Raw genomic sequence first — 24,183 nt, 5'->3', positions numbered from 1 at the left:
CTCCAGTATGCCCGCACTGCCTTCAGGCTGGACAAATGCTAATGCTCACACCAAGCTGACTGGATACCGTCGTTGATGGAGATGAAGGTAGTCCCAGCAAAAAGCCTTTCGGATCACATTTCTCTGCACATACATTTCAAGAAGAATAAAGAGGAGGAGCAGACCCCAAGAGGTGAGAAAAAATTGTTAGTAATAGGGGCACACCTATTCAAAGACTCTCTTTTCAGGAATCTAACCAAGAAAGCATTGGGTAAGCTCAAAAAAGATGTCAACCTCAACAAGCACAATGCGTGGGACCTCTTTGCTCGGAGCATCCAAAAAGAAATCAAAACATCGAGCCCCCGATTCAAGAAAGCTAGGGAGGTACACCTTATGCATCTTATAGCGGAGGTACAATTGCTTACCTCCATAAAAGCCATTGGGCATGCTACTGAGGAGGAGGACAAACGATGGCTCGAAGCCAAATCTAACCTTGCTAATGAGCAATTAGCAGATATCAGAAAGGCAAGGCTTCTCTCAAGGGAGACTTTCCTTCAACCTGAAGCCTCCAATCAAACTCAGTTTTTTAGGGCTTTAAAAATCAAGAAGAGCGGGGGCCACGTCCGCTCGCTCTACGATGATAAAGGGACGGAAGTTCATAACCAGGATGAGATGGCTGGTCTGATGTTGAGCTATCTTAGTCAAATCATTGGACGACGAGAGATCCAGTCCCAAGAAGTGGAAGAATCTAGAGGGACCTTACTACAAAGTGTGAAGAAGGAAATTCCCCACTCATAAGCTAATTGCTTGGAACGGGCATTCTCCGAAGATGGATGTTCACTAGCATTGCAAGCCCTTGGCAAGGAAAAGTCCCCCGGTTGGGATGGGATGACGGTGGAATTCTATAGAGAATTTTTGGATGATCTCAAGGCCCCAATCACAAGATTGGCCAACAAAGCCATGGTCGAAGGGTCGATGGAGGTAAGTGTTAAAAGAGGTCTTATCAAACCCATCCCAAAACAGATCTATTGTTCTCAATTGAAACATTAGCGCCCTATAACGATAATGTCGGTGGCCTACAAAATTATAGCTAAATCAGTAGCCATCATACTAGCCCCTGTACTAAACAAGATCATCTCTCCCCAGATCAACATGGGTTCATAAAAGGAAGGTTCATTTACGATAACATCTTGGTAGCTATGGTGGGCATCGAATACGCAACTGTCACAAAGCAGGAGTGCATTCTGTTGCAGTTGGACCTGGACAAGGCTTATGACAGGATAACATGGACATATATACAAACCGTCATGGAAGCTCTGAGCTTTGGACCTCGCCTATGTCGGTTGGTACGCGTACTGGGGGCTGGAAGCTAGTCAGAGCTCCTGTTCAACGATAGAATTGTGGGCTCTTTTGAGGTCAAAAGGTCTATTAAGCAGGGATGCCCTCTGGCCCCCCTACTTTTCGCCATAGGTTCACATCCTTTAATCACGACGCTCGAAGCTATGTGGAACGAGGGGAGTTTCAAGGCCTTGCTTTGCCAGGAAATAGCCAACTCCTAGCAAAATTTTTTGCAGACGATTCTCTCCTCTTCTTGAAGGCGTGCCCACAGGTCATTCGAAAAGATCTAGAGATTGTACAAATATTCTCAGTAGCTTCCGGATCACATTGTAATGTAGAGAAGTCAAGGTTGATCTCCCTAACAGAAAATGACTCATTTGACCCTTTCGTCTGGTCGGGGGAAATTGTAACAAAAGGGAATATATTCAGACATCTGGGATCCCCCTTGGGGGTGGATGTAACTCACAAGCAAAGATTTCAGTGGGTGCTTGAAAAAATCAAAACAAAAATGAGTAGGTGGGAGTATGCTCTTCTCCCATTCCCAAGCCGGATAAAAGTGATGAATACCTTTATGATTCCTTATATTGCCTTCACTAGCCCGCTCCTCAAGATGGCTAAGTGTCACTGGAAAGAGTTCTTAAAACCAGCTAAAATATTTTTATGGAAAAACAACATGAAATCCTCCAGGCCATGGCAATGGGCCCGGTGGGAATCAATTGCTTGACCGGTGAATCAAGGAGGCCTCGAAATTCTCAACACTGTGGCCCATGTAGAAGCTTGTTGCGCCAAGTTTGTTGTTTCCTTGGCTAAACGGGATCAAGTTTGGGCTGTCATGGTTAGAGATATGATAGAAGCAGCTAAACTTGGCTCGGAGGGTGGAAAGTGGAGAGGGGTGGAGGTTCATGACAAACTGTTAGCCCCGGAGTGGTCTACCTTAAGACTGGGGGGAAACTCGAGAGAATTGATAAGAAAATGCAATAGAGCAGCAGGAGTCTTAAAGTGGGGGGAAGAAGTCAGATACTTCAAGAACTCCATTTTGCATTGGTCCCCCTGGCTCTCCAAAGTTATAGATCTATCACAAACTCCCTATTGGATTGAGACAGCCAGGAAACTGAATAACAAGGATCTGAAGCAACTTGGGCACTTCTGGGACAGTGGCAACAAGAGTTGGAAAACCATTGACCTTATGGTTACCCAGTACCAACTCAATAGCTTGGAGGTCTTGCTTGTCCACAAAGTGATGAAGGAGCTTAACAATTTAGTGATGCCAATCTGTGATTCGGAGTTTGACTGGAATGCCTGGAAATGGCCCGGAAGCAGTCTCTTATGGAAACCCCATCCTAAAAGCATATATCAGGCAATGACGCATAAGAAGAATTGGTCTAGCCCCCTTAACAAGCTGTGGAAAAAGCAATGGCCGGAGGAAAGGTGGGAGCAAGTAATGGAGAACATATGGAAGCCAAAGGTTCCACAGCACATGAAGGTCTTTCTATGGAAGGTGATTTGGGGTGCTCTACCGACGGGGGTAAAGATTGAGGAGAGAGGGATTGGGTCAATCGATGCTTGGGGTGCAGGATGCTAGTGAAGATCTGGCCCACCTATTTATGGACTGCCCAACTATCAAAGGCCTCGCAGGGAAAATATGCAAGTGGATCGAAAGAACATGGAAAATTAGTTTCTTCAAGACTGACCTTTTCCTTGGAGGCAAGAATACAGGAAGTCCTGCCCTCCTCATCAGCACTCAAATAGTCAGATACTTCTTCTTACATAATGTTTGGCAGACAAGGAATCGCCGTGTGTTTGAAGGAGGTTTCGAGGTGGCAAGCTTTGCATAAATTACTCAAGAAAGCAAAGTGCTAATATGGACGCTCGGGCTCAAGCAACACTCGGAGGATTGGACTAGGACTACTTGTGCCTTGTTGTCAGCAGGTGGAATGCCTAGGACAAGGGAAAATCTTAGCCATCGGTAAATAAAAGACTTGTGTATCGCAGAGGAGGTGTCTAATTGGTGGGGGTGGCTGCCCTGATGGCGAATGTAATTATAGTCCTTGGATGATGTCATGGCTCAACTCAATTTGAAAGGCATACAATTTTTCTTTTAAAATTTGAAAGGCATACAATTTTTCTTTCCAAATTTGAAAGGCATACAATTTTTCTTTCCAAATTTGAAAGGCATACAATTTTTCTTTTAAAATTTGGAAGAAAACTTGCCTTCGTCCAAGAAGTGAAAAGGAAGGATAAAGCTATTTCCTTGAAGTTTGAAGCTTCCCTTTCCTTCTAGTTTCCTCTCAACACAAGTAGACTATCTTTCTTTGTTATACACAACAAGGGCCAATAGCTTGATGGTAAAGTGTTGGCCTCTTACCCTCATGGGGTGGGTTCAACCCTCCTTCATGCAAGGGTTAAGTGGGCCTTTCTACGCGTGTAGTAGCCGACGGCGCCAACGAAAGCCTTTGGAGTCTCGGTGCCATTGAGTTCCCGGTCGAGTTTGCCTTGGTCGCCCGCTATGGAGGGTGTAGATGGGGCGGCTGCGGTCGGTTGCCGCTGTCTGTCCACGCACTGCTCGCACATACAACTGTGCATGCCTTCTTTTTGCTGCACAATGGGAACGTCGATGTCTGCGAAACGTGGAAGAAAAGCAGGGTGTCGCACGCACATGCAAGCCGCTTTCAGCCTCCTCCCAAAAATAGCTTGGATACTAGTGAGAGAGCGATGGTAATGCGTGCGCTAGTCTCCACCCAACCGTGCTATCTTATAGGCTCTCCCTAGCGTACACATTGTCTAGCCATGCCGGTGCCTTGCCCATAGGACTCATGTCCTTACATTCTACCTTCTCCTTATCCAAGGAAACTTGTTCATTTTGTGATAGTTGAGCATAGTGTCGCTCAAACCCTCTGAGAAGCTCTGTAGCAAAAATCCCTTCTTTAGGCTTTGCAACCTATTCTAAGAAAGTTCTTTTTGTCACCCTCTCAGAGTCCTCCATAAAGTAGTCTTCCTTTACAGTAATCTTGAATTCCTCTCAATTTCTTCCATGAGCATTTTGAATTGCCCTAATACGGTCTCTGATCTCTAGGACACAAACTAGCTCAAAACTTCGGACCATGTCCTCCGCACACACTCGATGCAACTCCATTTTCTTCATATAATCTCGTAGATACTTTATGATGTCTTTTTCATCAAACTGGTCAATTCTCTTCACAATGGACTGCAGTGCTTTTGTGGTTGAAATCTGGCTTCTTTTTTGCTGCTTGTTGTTGCTGCATATACATGGCAAATGCTTGAAACATCTGCATGATTGCAAAATCAAAGTGCATCCATGGGTCTTTGGATTTTCATCCATAGCTAACAAACTGTATAGATCAATTCACTCCCACCCCAGCAACTTTCCGTCAGGCTCACCAGAAATGTCAAGAAGTGTTGCGTGCAATGATGGGAAGACACCGGGTCCGTAGCTATGTGAGTTTGTAGTTGAGAATAAAGAGACAATTAACTAAAATCACTTGAATGAAAGTAGATATACACAAAGGCATGATCCCTAATCACTGATCATGAGCATTGCAAATATATACAAATCCTGGTGACAACCATATGATTTTCTAAAGCTAGTACCCAAGCTTAGTGATGGGATTCTGGAGTCGGTTGGGTAAAGTAGTTGGAGGGTCCAATCTCCCTTGCATAGCCCTTCCTCATCCAGTCGCTCCTCCATTGCACCTATGACCCATGACGACGCATGACCTTGTTTGAACAAGAAGCACTTGATTGCAAATATTTAAGGCATATATTTCTAGCAGCTTCAACGATTGCTAGCTTCAACAATTGCTAGTTTCCCATCTTGAAGACATAATAATTCTACTGATATGCACTCCTTCCTTTCGCAAGGCATCAAGCAAGCACCATTAATACCTTGATTCAATGCATCTCCTATTGTATTCACTGAGTCAAAATCTCCATGGAGGATAACCTTGTAGGCACCTCAAATTGCTAAATAGCAAAAGCAAACCTAGGGCTGGTCCTACTGCCCCGATTTCCTTGAAATTGGTATCAATATCATCTTTCCTTAGATTAGAGGAAGCACTTGAGAATGTGGGCAGCCGGTAAGAGTGCCCGGTAGCTGCCAATCGCCAGATGTAAAGCCTCTCGTTTGCATCTATGCTCTAATAATAAGAGTCTCGAGAGTTTAATCACATGGCTCTAGTGAGCATATATTGCAATAATTAATGCATTCCAAGGCACGAGACTCCATACAAGAAAGTCATCATCAATAACTTTTAGGCCTTTCAGGAGATCATCATAATAGGCATTCATATTAGTCAAAGCACTTGCAATTATAAATCTACTAGCATAATATGGCGGCCAAGGTTGCCCTTTCCACGCGGCATGAACTGCGAGCTGATTCAGGCTACATTCCAAAAAAAGCGGCCGTCACCTGCAACTCTCTCTCTCCCTTTCTCTCTCTCTTTCTCTCTCCACAGTGAGTCTGTAACTGCATCGTGGTGAGAAACCAGTTGTTCAGCTTTTCTTGAAACTCAAGGATGAAGTAGAATTAGCCTGACACGATGTTCAGCTTTTCTCGAACTCAGGCTGCAACGAATGGTGCGCCATATTGAAATTCGCTCTCTCTCTCTCCCCCCTTTCCTCTTCCTTCCTTCCGTTGCACGCACTTGCAAGAGCCTTAGCCTGGTGGAACCGCATCAAATCTTCCTGGACATGGCCGTCATGGTGGAGGCAGAGGGCGAGAGGCTGGATGAGATCCCATCCCACCACAAGTGGCTTCTTTTCCTGTCACGCCGTTGCCGCAAGCAACAAGCACTCCACTTCACTCCATCAGTAGACGTAGTAGGCGGTATCAACTGAAATTAATTCAAAAGAGGAGGAATAATCTACTAACATAATATGGCGGAAGGGGGAGCCCTTTACACGTGTCGCAATCTGCGACCTGAAGGCTAAAGTCCAAAACAAAAACAAGCCCCTTTGCACGAGATAAAGAGGGAGAGAGGGGGAGAGCCGGCCGTACTAGTATACATTAAAGAGCAGTTTGCCCATTTTTTTTTAGCATGAACGTGCAACTACGCAACATCCACCCCCTCCAAACCTGCACATCCTCCGGGCATGTGCCAACATGTGTCTATTTTTCCAATCTTGATCATGTAGTTCATGTTAAACCTGATCATGTAGTTCCTATTCCTTTTCGCATTGCTTCCTCGTCTCCACAGGCTTTTAGGGTTCAGATTAGCATAACAATATTTGGCATAACGTCTTCAAGTCGCATTTGTTCAAGACATTGAAGCGTTTCTCGACGCTACACAAGCTTTTCATGTATTGTTTCACCTTTTTGGATTGCTGTTGTGCTGCCACTTGCTTTTAAATTGCAAGAAAAAGTTGTTGGATTTGGAGCGAAGCTCTCTTGTTGCATCTTCTCTTACCAGATTAGTGCTTGGATCACCTCCTCCATAATCTACATGTCCTCGAAATAACGCGTTGCACGACATACCATTACGAGCATGAAGCTCATCAAGTACTTGTGCTTCGATCGACGTATCGGCAACAATCTTGCCAGAATCAAGATACTTGATGTTCACAGTCTGGTTAATGCGGCCAATGAGGTTGACTCTGTTGACGAGTCCTTTCTGCCACATGACTTCATCAAGGCGGGGAAATCTAGCGCTACTCTCAGAGGAGGTTGAAAGAGAGGAAGCAGAAATGCACGAAATGAAAAGGAGGATTTGGCAGACAGAGTGAGCTTCTGCGATTGATAAGGAAAAAATCATCCCGAGAATAGGCGCACTAAAGCTCTCTTTCCCGCTGCTACTTCTCCAGCTACGCCCAACACATACAGTTCAGCTACTCATCGAGCCATGCTCCCATCACTAGATCTTGTACCTGTCCCATAACCTTTTCCTACTGCAATTTGAGTATGGCAAGCTTGCAAGAAACCCAAATTTAGTGTTGTGGATCAAAAGGTATAAGAAGTATCGTCTTTACCTTTATACCCACATTGATTCCTCTTATATCCCAGATTGATTCTTCTTGATGCAGTAGCATGGCATCTATTAACTTGCATTCATCTTCAACTAGAAAGTTTGTAAATTGTACATCAAACTCATATACACGTTCTATTGCGTTGTGGAATACCCTCGTGATTCAAACCCTCTTTAGCTTGGTTTTGCAAGCTAGCTTGGAATAGCTCAGGAACTTTGAACACAGGCTTTCCAACATCCTCGGTGACTTGCCTGTTCCCATACTCATAGATACCCTGCTTGATTTCAACCATGTCTACATAATATGGCTTTCCATATCTGTCATCAAATATGCCCTCATCTACTGACTTCACTTGCTTATTCTGTTGTTGTACACACTTATCTATTGTAGTGACGAGTGTTTGCAAAAAAGTTTTATGAGTTGTATGCTCTAGTGTGACATGCAAATTTTCAACAATCGGCTCATTAAGTCAATCATCTAGGATGGCACCATGAATCTTCTCCAAGACATCGAAAAAACACATTGAATCATGCAGTTGAAACTAGAGATCTTGCTCCAAAATCTCATGAGGATACTCATGTTTGAGAGCTACTTGAAATTCATCCCAGCTTTGCCCATGTTTTAACTGAGTCTCTCGAATACGGACACTCATCTTTGGCACCACTAATTGCTCAAACACTTCAATCATCTTACTTTCTGAAACATTGTGACATCCCATCCTGTGCCCATAGACCTCAAGGTATCCAAATATGTCATACCCATTGAACAAGTTCCTCTCATCATACACAAGATGCATAGATGTATCTATTGCTTCCTCAAGTTGCTCCTCTTTGAGTCTTGCTACATGCTCGTGCATATGACTCGAGACCTGTTGAAGCATCGATATAATCTCCCCTTCGGCTATTGTGTCATTATCCACCCCATACACCATAATTGCCTCAATCTGATCCAAAACATATTCTCCTATTGTAGTTGTCATCGCTCCCACCCGAGCTCCTTTGCGTCGGGTTCACCAAAAATGTCGGAATGTGTGCGGTTTAGTTGGGAAGGTGCAAAACCTCGATCTAGCTGTGAGAGTTCGTGAGATAAGAGTCACAAAAACTTTGTGAAAATTTTTTGTGGACAATCATCAACCCTCTTTCTATAAATGACTAGAAAAATAAGAGAGTTCGTGACCGCAAAGTCACAAACCCTCTTTCTTATCGTGCTTGGAAATTGCTTGTTTTCGTAGACAAGTTTCTGATGAAATGATCACCAATTCATATCCAACTTTACTTAAAAAGAGAAATTAAGAATACTAAACTTTCATCCATGAAACTTCAACTCTCATAGAAGCACAACTTTCAATCAAAACCCAAACCTCTATCATGGTATCATGTAGCCTCGCCCCCAATTACATAGTCGTAACTTCAAACAGATGAAAGGAATACATGAGCTTCCGCCTTCATGGCGACCATTGTCTGAATTTGCAGAGATTTAAGAGCTTCTAAAGTGAAGCCCACACACAATTTTGATCAGGGAATACCCTAATTCACTCCCTCACAAGCTCAGATACAAGATTTCCAAGAGGCGGGACTGCCCTACACATAGAAAACCATGGAAGCAATTGCACAACAGAGAAAAATTGCAGGTGTTTTCTGTAAAAAGCATCCCTCTCTCTCTTACCCACAGTATTCTCAGCCGATGTGTCAACTTTAAGCCATTTTTCCACTTTGGACCAAAACTAGGACATTTTCAACTCATTTTTGACCCAAAAAACGTCATTTTTGATGCGTAAAATCCCAAACGGAGTAAAAAAAATCCCTAAATTTGTGGGATCACTCACATAAGAATAAAAAGCATAGATAAGCATGTTTTTTATCAATATAACATTTTGGGTCACTTTCCATTCAATTTTGCAATGGCACCTATTAGCTGCTATTTTCAGTAGCTTTTGCCCGCATCAGTCTTTATAGGCGAGATGAGTGTGCCACCATGAAACACTTGGAATATCTACATTATTAAACCAAATTAGAAATCTTATCAAGTGGTAAATCATGCAAAGGTTCCACATCCAGGGCCACGATTCCCCGGATAGGTATGCACATTAATAGTGGTCGTAGTAGCCGCTTTACCATATATCACAATATGTACATTATTGCTTTTCTTTCCATGCATCGAGAAGTATCAAAAGTGAGGTGAATGTTTTAATTTCACAATATGTACGTACCACAGCACGATAACGTACCTCATAGTTGTTTCTGTGATTACATGCCTATCTGAGAAGTCAATCCCTTTCTCGCAAAACACGTTTGCAACTCATGCTCTTCCTCATGGAGAGAATCCCTTCCAAGATACCTTGGCTATCTAATTCTCATTGCATGCACATCCTTTCTAAACATTTGTTCTGCCATCTCATGAGCTCTTACACTTATATTTTGGGTAAATGCCATATTTGAAAGGAAGTAAAATAATTTAACAACCTCCTCACTTTGAAAATCTATCCCTTCACGCCTTCTTGATTTAGCTTCCATGTACTTGCCACACAATCAACCTAGCATCACCTTTTATTAGAAGCCTCCTTACATGCCTTTTGATACATTCTTCCAAGACTAGTTAGAGGCTTTCATATCCAATCTCATTATTACTCTTTACATCCACTTCTTGAATTCCAAATCAGATTTCATTTCCATCTTTATCAACAAATACATAACCAATAGTGCCTTTATGAATACTCCTCTTCAAAGCCCCATCAAAGTACAAGGTGCCTTCTACATCTTGAAGCTCTGCATGCATAGTTGGACTTGGTACTATCTTCTTTTCCAAATATTTCTTCAACTCATTATTTGCATGAATCTCTTTAAAAGTGAGAATATCCATCATATTTTCTCTCACACTATCCTCTTTAGTAAAGTTCATGTCAAATTGTTGTAAACTAAGTATCCACTTCTGCAATTTAGGACTATTCCTAGGATACCTTAGTGATGAGGCAATAAACTACATGATGTCAACACCACAAAAGGATTACAAGTGCGATAAGGTTTCAAAATTTTTTGCATATACTAATGCCCAAACCAATTGTTAGATCTCATGCCAAGAATTTTGGGCATGATTCTTCACTTTGCTTATGTAGTAAACCGGTCTCATATAAGATTGTTTTTTATCAAAAGAGACTTCTCAGGAATAACCTTTAAGAAAACCATATCACCAGTTTCATACTCCACAACACGATGTTTCTTGTCATAATACAATTTATGTCTCTTTTTAGCTTCTCTAATATTCCCCCTGATTTTGCCCAACTCGCTATCCTTTTTCTCAAGCATCTCTCACGTGACAGTTCTACCTTATTCCTTGAGTTAAGAAAATTAATAGGTGTGGGACAGTTATAGCCATACATTGCCTCAAACGGAGTCATCCTAATAGATGAATGATATGAACTGTTATATGAAAATTCAACCAAAGGCAGATATTCATTCCAATTAGATTGGTTTTCATTGACATACATTTGTAACATATCTTCTAAAATACGATTCACTCTCTCTTTTCTCCCATTAGTTTGAGGATGAAAAGCAGTAGACATGTGTAACTGGGTACCTGTAGAGTCAAAAGTCGCTCTCTAGAAATGAGAAGTGAACTTAGAATCTCTATCAGACACTATGGTCTTGGGTATGCCATGCAAACGAAATATCTCTTTCACAAACAAGCGTGTAATGGTCAATGCAGTATCAATTATTTTTACAAGAAAGAAGTGATCTTGTTTTGTGAGTCTATCTACCACCACAAAGATCGAATCATACCCTCCACGAGTAGTAGGAAGTTTAATGATAAATTTCATGGATATAGACTCCCACTTCTGTAAAGCAATGTTTAAGGGTTGAAGGTCACCAGGCATCCTCTTATGTTCAATTTTAACTTGTTGACATTGAAAGCACTCACGCACATAGTTCTTAACATCCAATTTCATACGCGGCCAAAAGAATGAACTTTTAATCTTTTCATAAGTCTTATTCAATCCAGGATGACCAGAAAAAGGTGAATTATGACACTCATGCAGAATTTGACTCTTAAAAGCAGAATTTACAGGAATACACAAGCGGTCATAATAATACAGATTTCCCTTATACAAGTGATATCTGTTCTCATACATCTCACCAATATTTTCACGCAAGAATTTCAAAATAGGCATATAAAAAGAATCATTTTCAACTTCAGCATGTATATCATCAATCAAATTAGACCGCACAACAGTCAACAAATTACACGTACATGGGCCTACGGCTGAATGTATCTGCAACTTTATTTTCTTTTCCACACAAATACTTCAAACCAAATTCATACTTAGCCAGCAATTCAATCTATCTTCTTTGTCTGTTATTTTACAATGGCTGAGTGAAAATATACTTCAAGCTTTGATGATACGCAATTCAAATTTTAAGCCAAGCAAAAGATGACGCCAATGCTTCAATGCATGAACAACAGCAAGCAATTCTAGATCATGTGTTGCATAGTTCAATTCATGTCATCTTAATTTTTGAAACTCATATGCAACCAATCTTCCTTCTTGTGTCAAAACACAACCTAACTGTTCACCACTAGCGTCAGAGGACACAACAAATGGTTTGCCCATCTTAGGAACTTTTAAAACACAATTTTATGCTATTTTAGCCTTCAAGGTCTCAAAAGAAGTCTCACAGCTAGAAGTCCACACAAAACCCTTTTCTTTCTTGGTCAATTCGGTCAAAGGACTTGTTATCTTAGAGAAATCTATAATGTGTGCTCTCTCATATTGTGCTAGACCCATAAAGCTTCTCACATCCCTTAATGACTTAGGTGTTGGCCACTTCACAATAGTCTTAACTTTGTCAAGATCAATGTGAATCCCCTCTTTAGAAATTACTCTTCCCAAATACACAATCTGATTCTTTGCAAAAGAACACTTACTTGCTTTGGCATACAATTTATATTCACGCAAAACCTCAAATGTTTTCTTTAAATGCAATGCATGATCTTCTTCATTCTTAGAATACACAAAAATATCATCCAAGAATACCAGAATGAAGTCATCAAGATACGGGTGAAAAATATTATTCATTAATCACATGAAAGTTGTTGGTGCATTAGTCAAACCAAAAGCAAGAACTGTAAATTCATAATGCCCATAACGTGTACGAAAAGCAGTCATTGGAATATCCTCGGCCTTAATGCGGATTTGATGGTAGCCAGAATGAAGGTCAACCTTTGAAAATATTGTGGCACCACTCAAATGGTTGAGCCACCTTTGAAAATGGCTGAGCCACTCAAATATTGTGGCACCACCTTTCAAAATATTGTGGCACCACTCATATTTGTTCTTAATGGTTTGTTTGTTTAATCCCCTATATTCAATGCATAACCTATATGTACCATCCTTTTTCTTTTGGAATAACACATGACTACCCCAAGGAGATACACTAGGTTTAATGAAACCCTTTTTCAAAAGATCATCAAGTTGTATCTTGAGCTCTTTAAGCTCATCAATATTGAACCTATATGGAGCCCTTGAATAAGGTGTTGCTCCTGGATATAGATCTATGGCATGGTCTACCGCTCTAGGCGGAGGCATACTAGGAAGATCGTCCAGAAACACATCCTTAAATTCATGTAAGAGATCCTCTACAAATTCTGGATTTGTCTCTTTTTGTTTATCCTCAGATTCTTCTTTAATCTCGTTAGCAAACACAAGAAACGTCTCATACCCTTGTCTCACCCCCCTCAAAAGTTTCATGGCAAAAATCAAAAGTGATTTAGTATTTCTCTCCTCAGCTTTAATTGCATTACCATCTCTGCTTTTAAAAACCAATTCACCCCTCTCACAATCAATCAATGCATGATTCGCAGCCAACCAATCCATTCCTAAAATTACATCCCGTTCATCCATGCCAATAACATAAAATTCTCCCGAATCTTTCTCTTTGTTCAGTAAAAAAGGTAAGTTTTGAATATGACCCTGTGTATAATGTTTCTTCCCATTAACCAATTCTACAGGTCTCCTAGCGTGAAAATCAGAATTCAATTTCAAAGTCTGTGCAAGCTTATGAGACATAAAACAATGCGTACTACCCGAATCAACGAGAAAATTCACAATTTATGCCTTCGCATGGCTTCGGTCTTTAGTAGCTTCTGCTAACTAACGTTGGCTCAATTAACATTCCTCCCTTTCAATTTTAGTGCCCATCTCTGGGCACTGTTAAAAAGTGTTCATGGAGGTTGTGGAAGTTTTTTGATTGGTTGTCAATGGAATGTCTTCATTTGTTGTTGAAATTGTTGATTCATTGGTCAAGATTTGTCTGTTGAGGTGAGAGATGATGTCGCATTTTCTCGTTGTAGAATCATAATGGCAAGGCTCTCGTTTATTTATTGGGAGTATGTACAAGAGAAGTAAATTGGTGAGGATCTAAATTAGGTTCTAATACCTAGTGACCAAAGGTAAAAAAGTGCCTTTGGGATACGTGCATTATTGAGTACTTATTTGTGCAAAAAATATTAATAAAGTACTGAAGGGAATATTTGTTGATGGATATGGAAATAAAAGGGTAGAAAATATGTATTTAGCATGATGGAAAATTGGTATTCCTGTTGTAGTATCCTCAAGGTGAATAGGTGGAAGCAAAAAAGAGTGTAATGCATATGTCCAATGATGGAAAATCCTATATATGCAAACATAAAAATACATGGAAAACAATATGCTATGCAAGAAAGTCTTTTGAGAAATTCTTTAGATAGAAGGTGTAGCTATAAAATTTGGCTTTACAAGCTGACACCCCTTTAAGAAGGGTTTTTAGTGGGCATGCTTAGAGCCCCTTTCCTTTACCACTAGGCCAACTCACCTTGGAACACGTGGGTGTGCGTGTGTGGGGAGAATCCCATAAAAACTAGCTGATGTGAAGCATAAGAGAACTAAACAAGAAGCAAAAGAAGGGTTTTTGTTATCAAGGATATGTGCTCTCATCTTGCTGTGCACTGTGCGTGAGTGTTTGACTCTATGTAACTCCACCATGATTAAGTTAATAGACTTTGACTCTTATGCTCATCTTATACAACACCTAGGTATGCTCAACTCGTACAGCCTTAGCATAAGCCCAGTAACTACGACTCTTGGTATATAGGTTAATATGACTTGAAGCTTTAAGACTAATGTTTTGCTCATGTTGTGGCTCAACCCTAGCAACTTGACTTTTCACATTCTTGAGCTTACTACAAACATTCCTTCAAGGAAAACTAAGCTTGAATTGTCAAATAGAGGATTATTGAAGGACCATGTTGGCATTGAAGGTTAGTTTTTCCATACCTATTTTATCTTGGAATCTGCAACATTTTTGGTTGAGTTGTCCTTATTTGACTTTGAAGACTCCATTAGTCGTTTGGTTTTCCACATGGGCCTACTGTAAGGAGTCTTTGATGTTGTTGGAGGCCTTTTGTTCATTGTCTTTATAATCCTTTTGACTCGGAGCATTTGAGGACTTAGGAATTCAAATCTCTCCATTACCTTCTTAGGTTCTTTGATGACTTTGTCTATCTCGAGGTCCTGTAGTGCTTCTGAGATCTTCATGCAATTTTGTCTCAAATTGCAGTTGGCCTTTCATTGACTGGGAACCAAATATTTGTATATCTTGTGGAGAATCTTTGTGCAAGATGAGGAAGATTTATTGAAATCAACCTTTGTTCTACATCCTCTTGTTAGTTGTGGTAGACTTTAGAATTTGATGTCATTCTAGTGCAGACCTGCTTCTTAGGCATCCTAGGATATTGTCGAGGTTGATATCTAGTGGGCCTTCTTTCGTAGGAGGGTCTTGATTTTACTTCATATGCCTTGACCTACGGTTTTGGTACCCATATATGTCTACTACCTCTATAGTACTCTTGTTCTTTTGGGCTCCATTAGGATGCTATCCATACTATGTGTTGTCTGTCTGTGTTGACTTGCCATCTTCAATCCATACTTGATCACTAAATTTGACTAAACTTCTCTGAACAAAAACTTTCTTGACTTTCTTTTGTTTTCTCAAGTACTTGGACTGGAGTATCTTTTGTTTTGTTGAGTACTTGGACTGAAATATCTTTGTCTTTTTGGGTGGATTGAAATTTTGAAAGCCTGACTTTCTTGACAAAGCTAATCCATGAGGGTTATTTGATGTATAGGCATATGCTGTCACACCTTTTGTGCTAGTCGGTGGATGGTTCACTTGAGCTTTGTCTTTGTCTGCAAGATCTGTCATTGATTCTTGTGACTTCTACAAATTTAAATCCAGCGTTAATGGTACCTGTACCTATTGCTTGCTACCATTTGGAAAGTAGAGCAATAGCATTGTTTCTTCTTTGTATGATTTGTGTTTGTCTAACCATTGATAGCCAAGGATGACATATGCAAGCATGTCTTTTAAAGACTTTACTTGAAACTTTGCCATTTCTTCTTGACTCGGAGCCTTACCTAGCATTGCTTTACTTTCTTGTTTACCTGGAGTGATCTTAATTATTATTTGGATACTATCTACGACCAAATTTCACTTTGCTTCTTTATTTAGTAGAGCATTGTATCTGAAACTTGCTCTATTTTCACTATTGAGAACTATAGCTATTCACATTGGAGGTTCTATTGAAGATCCTTGTCCTGGTTTTTTTGTGGTTTTACCTTGATCTAAATGTGTCTCTACGGAAGGTGGCTTGAGACTTTGATTTTTTATTTGACTTACATCAACTGATTCAAGCAATGAGTGATTGTACTTTGGATTGCCTATTTCTTCCTAGTTGTGTGAAACCTTGTTCTTCTTTACTTCTTCTACTAGTGGCACGGGCCTACTCAATGTATTTCATGGTTGTTGTTTGCTCTGTTACTTTCTGCACTTTCTATTTCTTGATTTTCTTTAGGCTCTTTGGAGATTCTATTCAATGGAGATGAATCATCTTCAATAAACTTTGCTTTATCATCCATCTCAATTTGAATTGTGCTTGAGGTCTTTGTGTTGTCGTCCGCGGGTGACCAGTCTTGGCCCTTCATTCTTGGTTGTCTTTGACGATTGCATCTTCATTGAACTCCATTTCTCTAGGACCTTTTGGGCCAACGGCATTCTCATTATGATGTTATTTGCTATATCTTTTATTGTCATCAAATGAAATTGGGCTATGATGGTCTATGAACATATCCGAATGGTGGTAGAAATGATTCCCCATAATGTGCTCATTTGTTTTTAGATATGCTAATAAATTTAGGAGCATCTGCTAGCTGTGGTTGGTCACATTTCTTCCAAGAGCAAAAAGACATGAGGTTCTTGTCTAGCTAAATATCTAGCTTTACTTCACTTGAAAGCTTTTCTTCATGTTCACCTGTGATGTTGCACTTCATCTTCACAAGATTTCTCTCTAAATTGACTGATTTTGTTGTGGTGGTGTCCTTGGATTTGATCTTTTGATGCATCTTCTTTGCTTTGACCACTTTCTCTCTTTCTACTCTTGCTGCCTTTTGGATGTGTTCTTCTGTTGTTGATGCAGGGCATGGTTGTTTTGTTGTTTTGTGTCCTCTACCTTTGCTTTCCCTTTTTCTCTTTTCTTTCTTTCCAGGGGAGTCTCTTCCTCCTCTGCCTCTTCTTCTTCCTTTTCGCTTTCATCGGCTTTTGTTGCAGTAGTTGTCTCTTCTCTAGGGACATCGACTAGTCTAGTCCTTGGTCTGGTCGGCACTAGTGGAGCTCTCATCTGCACTTCTTCTTCTTCATTCCTATTCTGTAGCCATAGATTTTTCTCTAGGACAAGTAGTAGATGTTTTTCCTGGCCGATAGCATGATAAGAAATTATTGTTTAACACTTCTAGAGCTCCTAAGAAGGTGATGTTGTCTGGCTTTTTCACATGAGTGAGAGTGGTGTGAATATAGCGGGCGTGGTCTACTTCTATCATACCTTGTCTCTTTGAAGTTTGTGTGAATGTGGACACTTCATGATTTGGGACTGTGTACTTGGGAGGTCTTTTAGCATTAAACTAAAATTGCTAATGATAGAGCCAAAGATCCCTCTCTATCCCTCTTTCCTTTAGATCTGAGAAGGAGGTTGATGACCGACTGGTGAAAATGCCGGTTGTGGGCAACCCTCTGTCTCTCGCAAGTTTTTCACCTCTTTGGAGCCTTAGGGCTTCGCCAACTTGGTCTTTTGTAATGTGCACCTCTATTGGAGAGTCATTCAAACCTGAGATGGTTACCCTTCCTTCTCATGTAATTCTATGTAGGAGCTCATAAGCCCTCTTGTAGTCTACACCACAAGGCTGTAGTTCAAGGTAGTCTTTAAGGCCAATTCTTTCCCAAAGTGGTCGGACCTCCTCTTCTTTGACAAGGTCTTGAGATTCCTCTGGCAACATATGAACTTCAACTTTATATCCATGTGCGCTTTTGAATGAGACACGGTACATAGTGAAATGTTGACTTTCAATTTGTTCTTTTGATAGCCATGCGACATTTGCTTCCTTGAGGGAGTCTTCTTCTAACCGGTATGGTGGAAGCTACGTAATTTTTTACTTCATGGTTTTCTTCTTTGGATTTCCCGAGGTAGATGAGAGTGAACCTGACAAGGCAACATCCAATTCATTGGTTAGACCAAGTTAGTAAGTTTCAATCAAGTAGAGAAACCAATAAGACACAAATAATCACTAAAAAGCACAATCTTGGCAAAATTTATCTTAGGCACGCTGGAAAGGAGGAAGGGGGAACAAACTCAGCACACTCAAAACTTGCCTCTCTATAGCCTAGGGATTAACCCACACCCCTAACCACATAGAATCACACACACGATACACAATCTGCAAACTATGAGTGCACACACTCAACTTTGAACACCACTGGCTGCACACACTCACACATAAACACCTCAGTACCACTAATCCAACGTCATACCATCACCCGCTGTGAACACGCTCACAATGGGAAGCCACACATGGCTAAAGTGCACCTAGAATAGCTCACCAATCTCCCTCCCACTCTCTCACACACACACACAAAATCTCGGAGCCACCGCTACCACGGGTGTTATGCACGAGACGACGAGCAGACAAGAAGATGGTAGCCAAATAGTCAAAAACGCTAATACAAGCTAACTTCTTTGGAAAAAACCATGGGTACAATGGTGATAACGATAACACACAGGACTGGCAACATCAGGCTTCTCCTTTTTTGCACTCAAGGCCTCTTTCTCTAAGCCCCTCAAGGGCAACCCTTCTCCTCCAAGCCCCTCAAGCTTGGTCGCTTCACTCTCTGTAGCAACCCTTGGCGACCACTTCAATTGCAGCCCTCAGTTCCTTTCACTTGCTCCAAGATCTGCACGGCTGCCCAATGGCACCCCAACTCCTCTTTACAAATCCTGGCCGACCTCCCTCCTCTTGAAAAATCCTCACCTATCACCAATCCTGCAGATGGTGCCTTTCTTTGCTTGGTCCTACCCTCTCTCATACACAGGCCCTCGCTGGCCTAGTTTTCTTTGTACCTGGCCGCCCTGTGTATCACATGGCAGCTCTATCCTTGGCCCTCTACCCATGTCGTCCTCTCAGGCAGCGCCTGACTCTGGCACGCCACCCCGTGGCGCATTCCTTTGGCTGTGTTTTTTTTTTGCCCGTGGCGGCCCTGGATGGAGCTCCCTTGGTCACGGCCTCAAGCCTCCCTTGCTTCTCAGATGGAACCTCTCATTGCCTTACACAGCCCACCCATGATCACCAACAGCTGCTCCTCAGTAGCACTCACCTTCTCAAGCCCTGGCGGCCCCTCCTCTCTGATGGCGCCTTTCTCTTGAGCCAGCGTGCCACCCCTTGGTGTGTAAGTGGCCTCCCCTCTTTAGAGCGCTCACCTTCCCGCCTGTGCTTTGACTTTTTCTCCTCCAGTGATCTGCATGCCGCCCTTTCCTTTCCCCATGCAACTCCCAGTTCCCGTCACCTGGTCTCCCATGTAGCACTATCTGGACAGATGGCCACCCACCTGGCCTTTCCCATGCAAGGCTTGTCCATCCTCTCCATGAGAGCACAACCAGTGGTGCAACGTTTTCCCTGCTTTTCTCGTCACTGCATGCCTTCAATTTCATAAAAAATTCTTTTTTTATATTATCCTCTCTACTTGAATCCCCTTCCCACGAGAGGCAACCTGCGGCCAATTATTTGTGCATATCTTTGCATACCTTAACACAAGAACTCATGCTCCTGTGCCAAGGCCATCATGGCCGCAAAACAGCATAAGCAACTACAAATAGACGACTTCAGATGCCGAGATCTCCCTTGATTAAAGCGACGTCGACCTCCACAACCATCACAATCTTCAATCCCGGTGAACTTGTTCACCGAATTGGCACACATGCCGTTAAGCTTTTGGCTAGTTGAGCTCCAAAAAACCATCATCAACCTGTAAATTGCTGCATTTGACATACATATCCCCACCGTACCTGCTCCAATATTCATATAAGTCCTACCAAAGACCGATATCATCATCCTACCTAATGTCGTGCATCTGCTGCTTGCTTCTTCCTGTGTCAACACAAATTGGGTGCACCATCATTGCCCACCCCCTCATTGAGCATTCATGCTCCAGCATAGCATTATTTAGATAGGAGATGATTGCATATTAGAAAACTGATACTTAGTATGTACACAAGTAGTAGATAGATAGAGAGAGAGATTATATCAGTTGTAGAATCCCCTCGGATCAAATGGAAAGCCTTGAGCTTCCCCAACTATGATGCAACCTCCGCCAGGATCAAATACATGGCATTGAGCATAGCCATCCGTTTGTAGTACATGCATAATCAACCAGTTTTTTGCACCTGTAAACCTAAAAACAAGCCTCTCGTGTAGCTTGGCGTAGCACCGATCTTCAACAACCTGTATCCATACACCGACTTCATACACAAAATAAGCCTGTGAAGCATTTGCACCATACATCATGATCTTCTCACCTGCTAGAGAGCCCTCCATAGTATATCCTTCTCTTAAAAAGCTTTGCAATCGGTACACAGTTGCCTGCAAAGCAACCTTCAGCAACATGCCCATCAGTAGCATGGCACAAACCTTTGGCAACCTGTCTTTCAATGGCACTTCTTCTTGGAGAACCAAGCCTACCTGCTTCTCAAGCATACCCTCTGTTGTAGGTCCTTCAAATGACATACACCTCATACTTGACTCAACATGCAAATCTTTGTTTTCCATAGCCTTTGATGCTTCATCTTCAACCACTTCATGCGAGAGCAAATGAGATTGCTTGACCACTATTGCTTGAACACTAACTTGCTCTTCAAGGACTTCTTGTACGACCATGTCACCTGCTAAGCGAGAAAGAAAGCCATGATGTATTACCTTGCTCTCTGGTATGTTGACATTGTCCACACCTTCTTGAATGCACTGCCTCTCCTCAACACAATCGGTAGGGCAAGGTTGCCCAACCCCCTGGCTAGCTTCTTCTTGCACAGCTTTGACCATTGTTTTTCCAATATCTTCAAACTTTTCCTATGAGCTCTGATCCATAGCTTCATTTGATTCATTGTGCATACACAATTTGACCACGACAGCATCCTTACTAGCCGAGCTAACAGACTCTTGTATAGCAGCATACCAAACTGGAGGTACAAATTGAAACAAATGACCAAAATGGCTTACCAATGGCAAAGTAACTACCTCTTTGATGCTTGATCTTTCTTTTGCCACGTGATGAAGCTCCGTTGTCAAGCTATACCCATAAATTGCAGGCTTCAACAAGCCCATCTCCAACTTCTTCTTTGCTTTCCTTCTCTTTACCTTCGCCAAACAGACCATCTGAGCATAGTCCTCTGCACCACCACACTCGACCTTCTCCTTGATTCATGGATGCAAGCAGGATAGAAACTGCTCTTGCTTGAAACGATCTCCATTTTGCACACATGTAACAGTAGCTAGTCTCTCCCAAATAGACTCAAATTTATCCAAAAACAAAGCAAACTCTTCACTTACATCTTGCCTCAGCTTGCTCAATTGTTCACCCAAGTTCGATGGAGAAACCCGCTTCTGGAAAGCTTCAAGAAACTGCTTACGAATCTCATGCAAGGACTCTCGATCTGCCACCTTCAATCCTTCAAACCACACTTTTACTCGTCCTTGTAGAACTAATGGTAGTGCCTTCAATTTGGCTTCATCTCCACAAATTTTCATCTGCAATAGGTATAGCTCCAAATTGAAAAACCAATCTGTAGACTCTTCTTCTCCAGCAAGCACCAATTCAATATCATGCATCATCTTCAGGCTTTAAAACTTCATCGAGGAGCAATCAATAGATCCTCAGTGGGGCCACCATTGATGGAAAGGGGAAACAAATCCATCACACTCCAAACTTGCCGCTCCAAGGATTAACCCGCACCCCCTAACCACACAGAATCACACACACCGATACACAATCTCCAAACTGTGAGTGCACACTCGCCTTTGAGCACCACTAGCTGCACACACTCACACATAAACACCTCAGTACCACTAATCCAACATCATACCATCACCCACTCTGAACACGCTCACATCGAGAAGCCACACATGCCTCGACCGCACCCAGAATAGCTCACCAATCTCCCTCCCACTCTCTCTCATACACACACAATCCCGGAGCCACCGCTACCACGGACCAACGCTACAGATGGCACCTTTCTTTGCTTGGTCCTACCCTCTCTCATACATAGGCCCTTGCTGGCCTAGTTCTCTTTGTACTTGGCCGCCCTCTGTATCACATGGCAGCTCTGTCCCTCTACTCATTTGTCCTTTCAGGTAGCACCCCGACTCTGGCCTGCCACCGCGTGGCGCATTTCTCTGGGTGCTTCTTTTTTTTGCCCGTGGCAGCCCTGGATGGACCTCACTTGGTCACGGCCTCAAGCCTCCCTTGCTTCTCAGATGGCACCTCTCCTTGCCTTACGTAGCCCACCCATGATCACCAGCGGCTTCTCCTCAGCAACGCTCACCTTCTCAAGCCCTGGCGGCCCCTACTCTCTGATGGCGCCTTTCTCTTGAGCGAGCTTGCCACCCCTTGGTGTGTAAGTGGCCTAACCCCTTTGTAGCGCTCACCTTCTTGGCCGTTCTTCTCTCCTCCTCGTACTGGTTGGGCTTCGACTTTTTCTCCTCCAGTGCTCTGCATGCCGCCCTTTCCTTTCCCCATGCAACTCCTGGTTCCCGTCACCTGCTCTCCCATGCAGCACTATCTGGACAGATGACCACCCACGTGGCTTGCAGACCTGGCCTTTCCCATGCAAGGCTTGGCCATCCTCTCCATGCAAGCATAACCAGTGGTGCAAATTTTTCCTTGCTTTGCTCGCCACTGCATGCCTTCAGTTTCATAAAAAATTCTCTCTACTTGAACCCCCTTCCCACAAGAGGCAACCCACAGCCGATTATTTGTGCATATCTCCGCATACCTTAACACAAGAACTCGTGCTCCTGTGCCAAGGCCATCATGGCCTCAAAACAGCATAAGCAGATACACATAGACGACTTTGGGTGCCAATATCTCCCTTGATTAAAGGGACGACCGCCACGACCATCACAATCTTCAATCCCGGTGAACTTGTCCACCGAATTGGCACACATGTCGTTAAGCTTTTGGCTAGTAGAGCTCCAGAAAACCATCATCAACATGTAATTTTCCGCATTTGACATACATATCCCCACCATACTTGCTCCAATATGCATATAAGTCCTGCCAAAGTTCGATAACATCATCCTGCCTAATGTCGTGCACCTGTTGCTGGCTTCTTCATGTGTCGACACAAATTGGGTGCACCAACACCTAAGATACAGCTGGATGGAGTTGCATGCAATTTTGTGCCAGATTGAACGATTAGGAACTGTATGGATTGTTGGCAATATTCATGGAGTTGGATAGCTTTTGGACACTTGTGGTGAGAATTGTGCACAAATATGTGTCCACTTTACCATTTTCAGAGCTTTTGATGACTCATAGGACTTTACTATTCCAAACTTGATGAAACTTGTTAGGGTGATTTATTTGACCCTTGTAGACATATTCGTGTCATTAAACTGCAAGTTAGGCCTTCCCTATAGCAATTTTATCTTAGGCACGCCTAAGATAAAGATGAGTAAGTTGGGCAGGTTTTGTGCTTCTGACACCCTAATTGGATGTGATGGGTAGAACCTTGATGTCACATGAAGTTGGGTTCTGAATTGATAGTCTAAAAGTAGGTTTTTGGTGTACTTGACTCTATTTGGTGTGTTAATATGCATTTGAGAGTATTTATGAATGAAATGAGTGTACTAGTTTGATGTGGGCTATATGACAGGTAAGGGAATCATACCAGGTGAATGTGCGTGCAAAATGTGATTCCATCCTTGCAGATTATCTTTGGTGCACCTAAGATAATTTTTACAAATTAATGCAGTTTAGGTCCTAATCTTGCCCCATATAGCTTCTACTAGGTTAATTCGGTAGGGTGAAGCCCTTGGTTGTGTTTTTTGCACTTGCTAGTGTCCCCAATTAGGTTGATTGTTCCCTTTTGAGCCGAGCTTGATTTAGAGTCTTTAGCTGTCTTTCCACTCAAGGTTGGTAAGGTTCTGTTGTAAGGTATAGAGTGTCCCCCTTTGAGTTTGAGATTAAACGGATCAATATTTTGCATTGTGGTGCAAAATGTCACTTTATGGTAAGGATATGGTCATCTTGTTGTTCAATGATGATTGGACTTTCATTGAACCCTAACTCTCCAGAAATCTCTAACATGATAGTCCCAACAGATTTGTGAAATTTGGTCCCCATCTGGGTCTTCTATCTTCGGTGTGCCAAAGATACTAGGTCATTGTTTCTAGGACTTTTTGCATCTTTGACCCTAGAATTATTTTTTTCCTACTAGTGAAGAGCCTCTAGTTCACTTTTGGTGCAATTTGGAGGTCTGATG

The 24,183-nt window shown here is 42.2% G+C and overlaps 1 protein-coding gene across 1 annotated transcript; it reads right to left on the bottom strand.

The window, feature by feature from the left end:
• Positions 1-19,770: 19,770 nt before the first annotated feature.
• Positions 19,771-22,426, bottom strand: LOC147453623 (uncharacterized). The gene is made up of 2 exons (XM_086515756.1): positions 20,224-22,426; positions 19,771-20,149 (listed from the first exon to the last, which is right to left on the bottom strand). The coding sequence occupies exons 1-2, from the start codon at positions 20,741-20,743 to the stop codon at positions 20,142-20,144; spliced, it is 528 nt and encodes a 175-aa protein (XP_086371882.1). The 5' UTR covers positions 20,744-22,426; the 3' UTR covers positions 19,771-20,141.
• Between the last annotated feature and the right edge of the window lie 1,757 nt (positions 22,427-24,183).

This window comes from Adiantum capillus-veneris, chromosome 7 (genome assembly GCF_014529385.1).
Source record: "Adiantum capillus-veneris isolate H3 chromosome 7, ASM1452938v2, whole genome shotgun sequence".
Classification (NCBI taxonomy): domain Eukaryota; kingdom Viridiplantae; phylum Streptophyta; class Polypodiopsida; order Polypodiales; family Pteridaceae; genus Adiantum; species Adiantum capillus-veneris.
The sequence above is the reverse complement of the archived record's forward strand: the minus strand, read 5'-3'. Positions and strand labels throughout refer to the sequence as shown.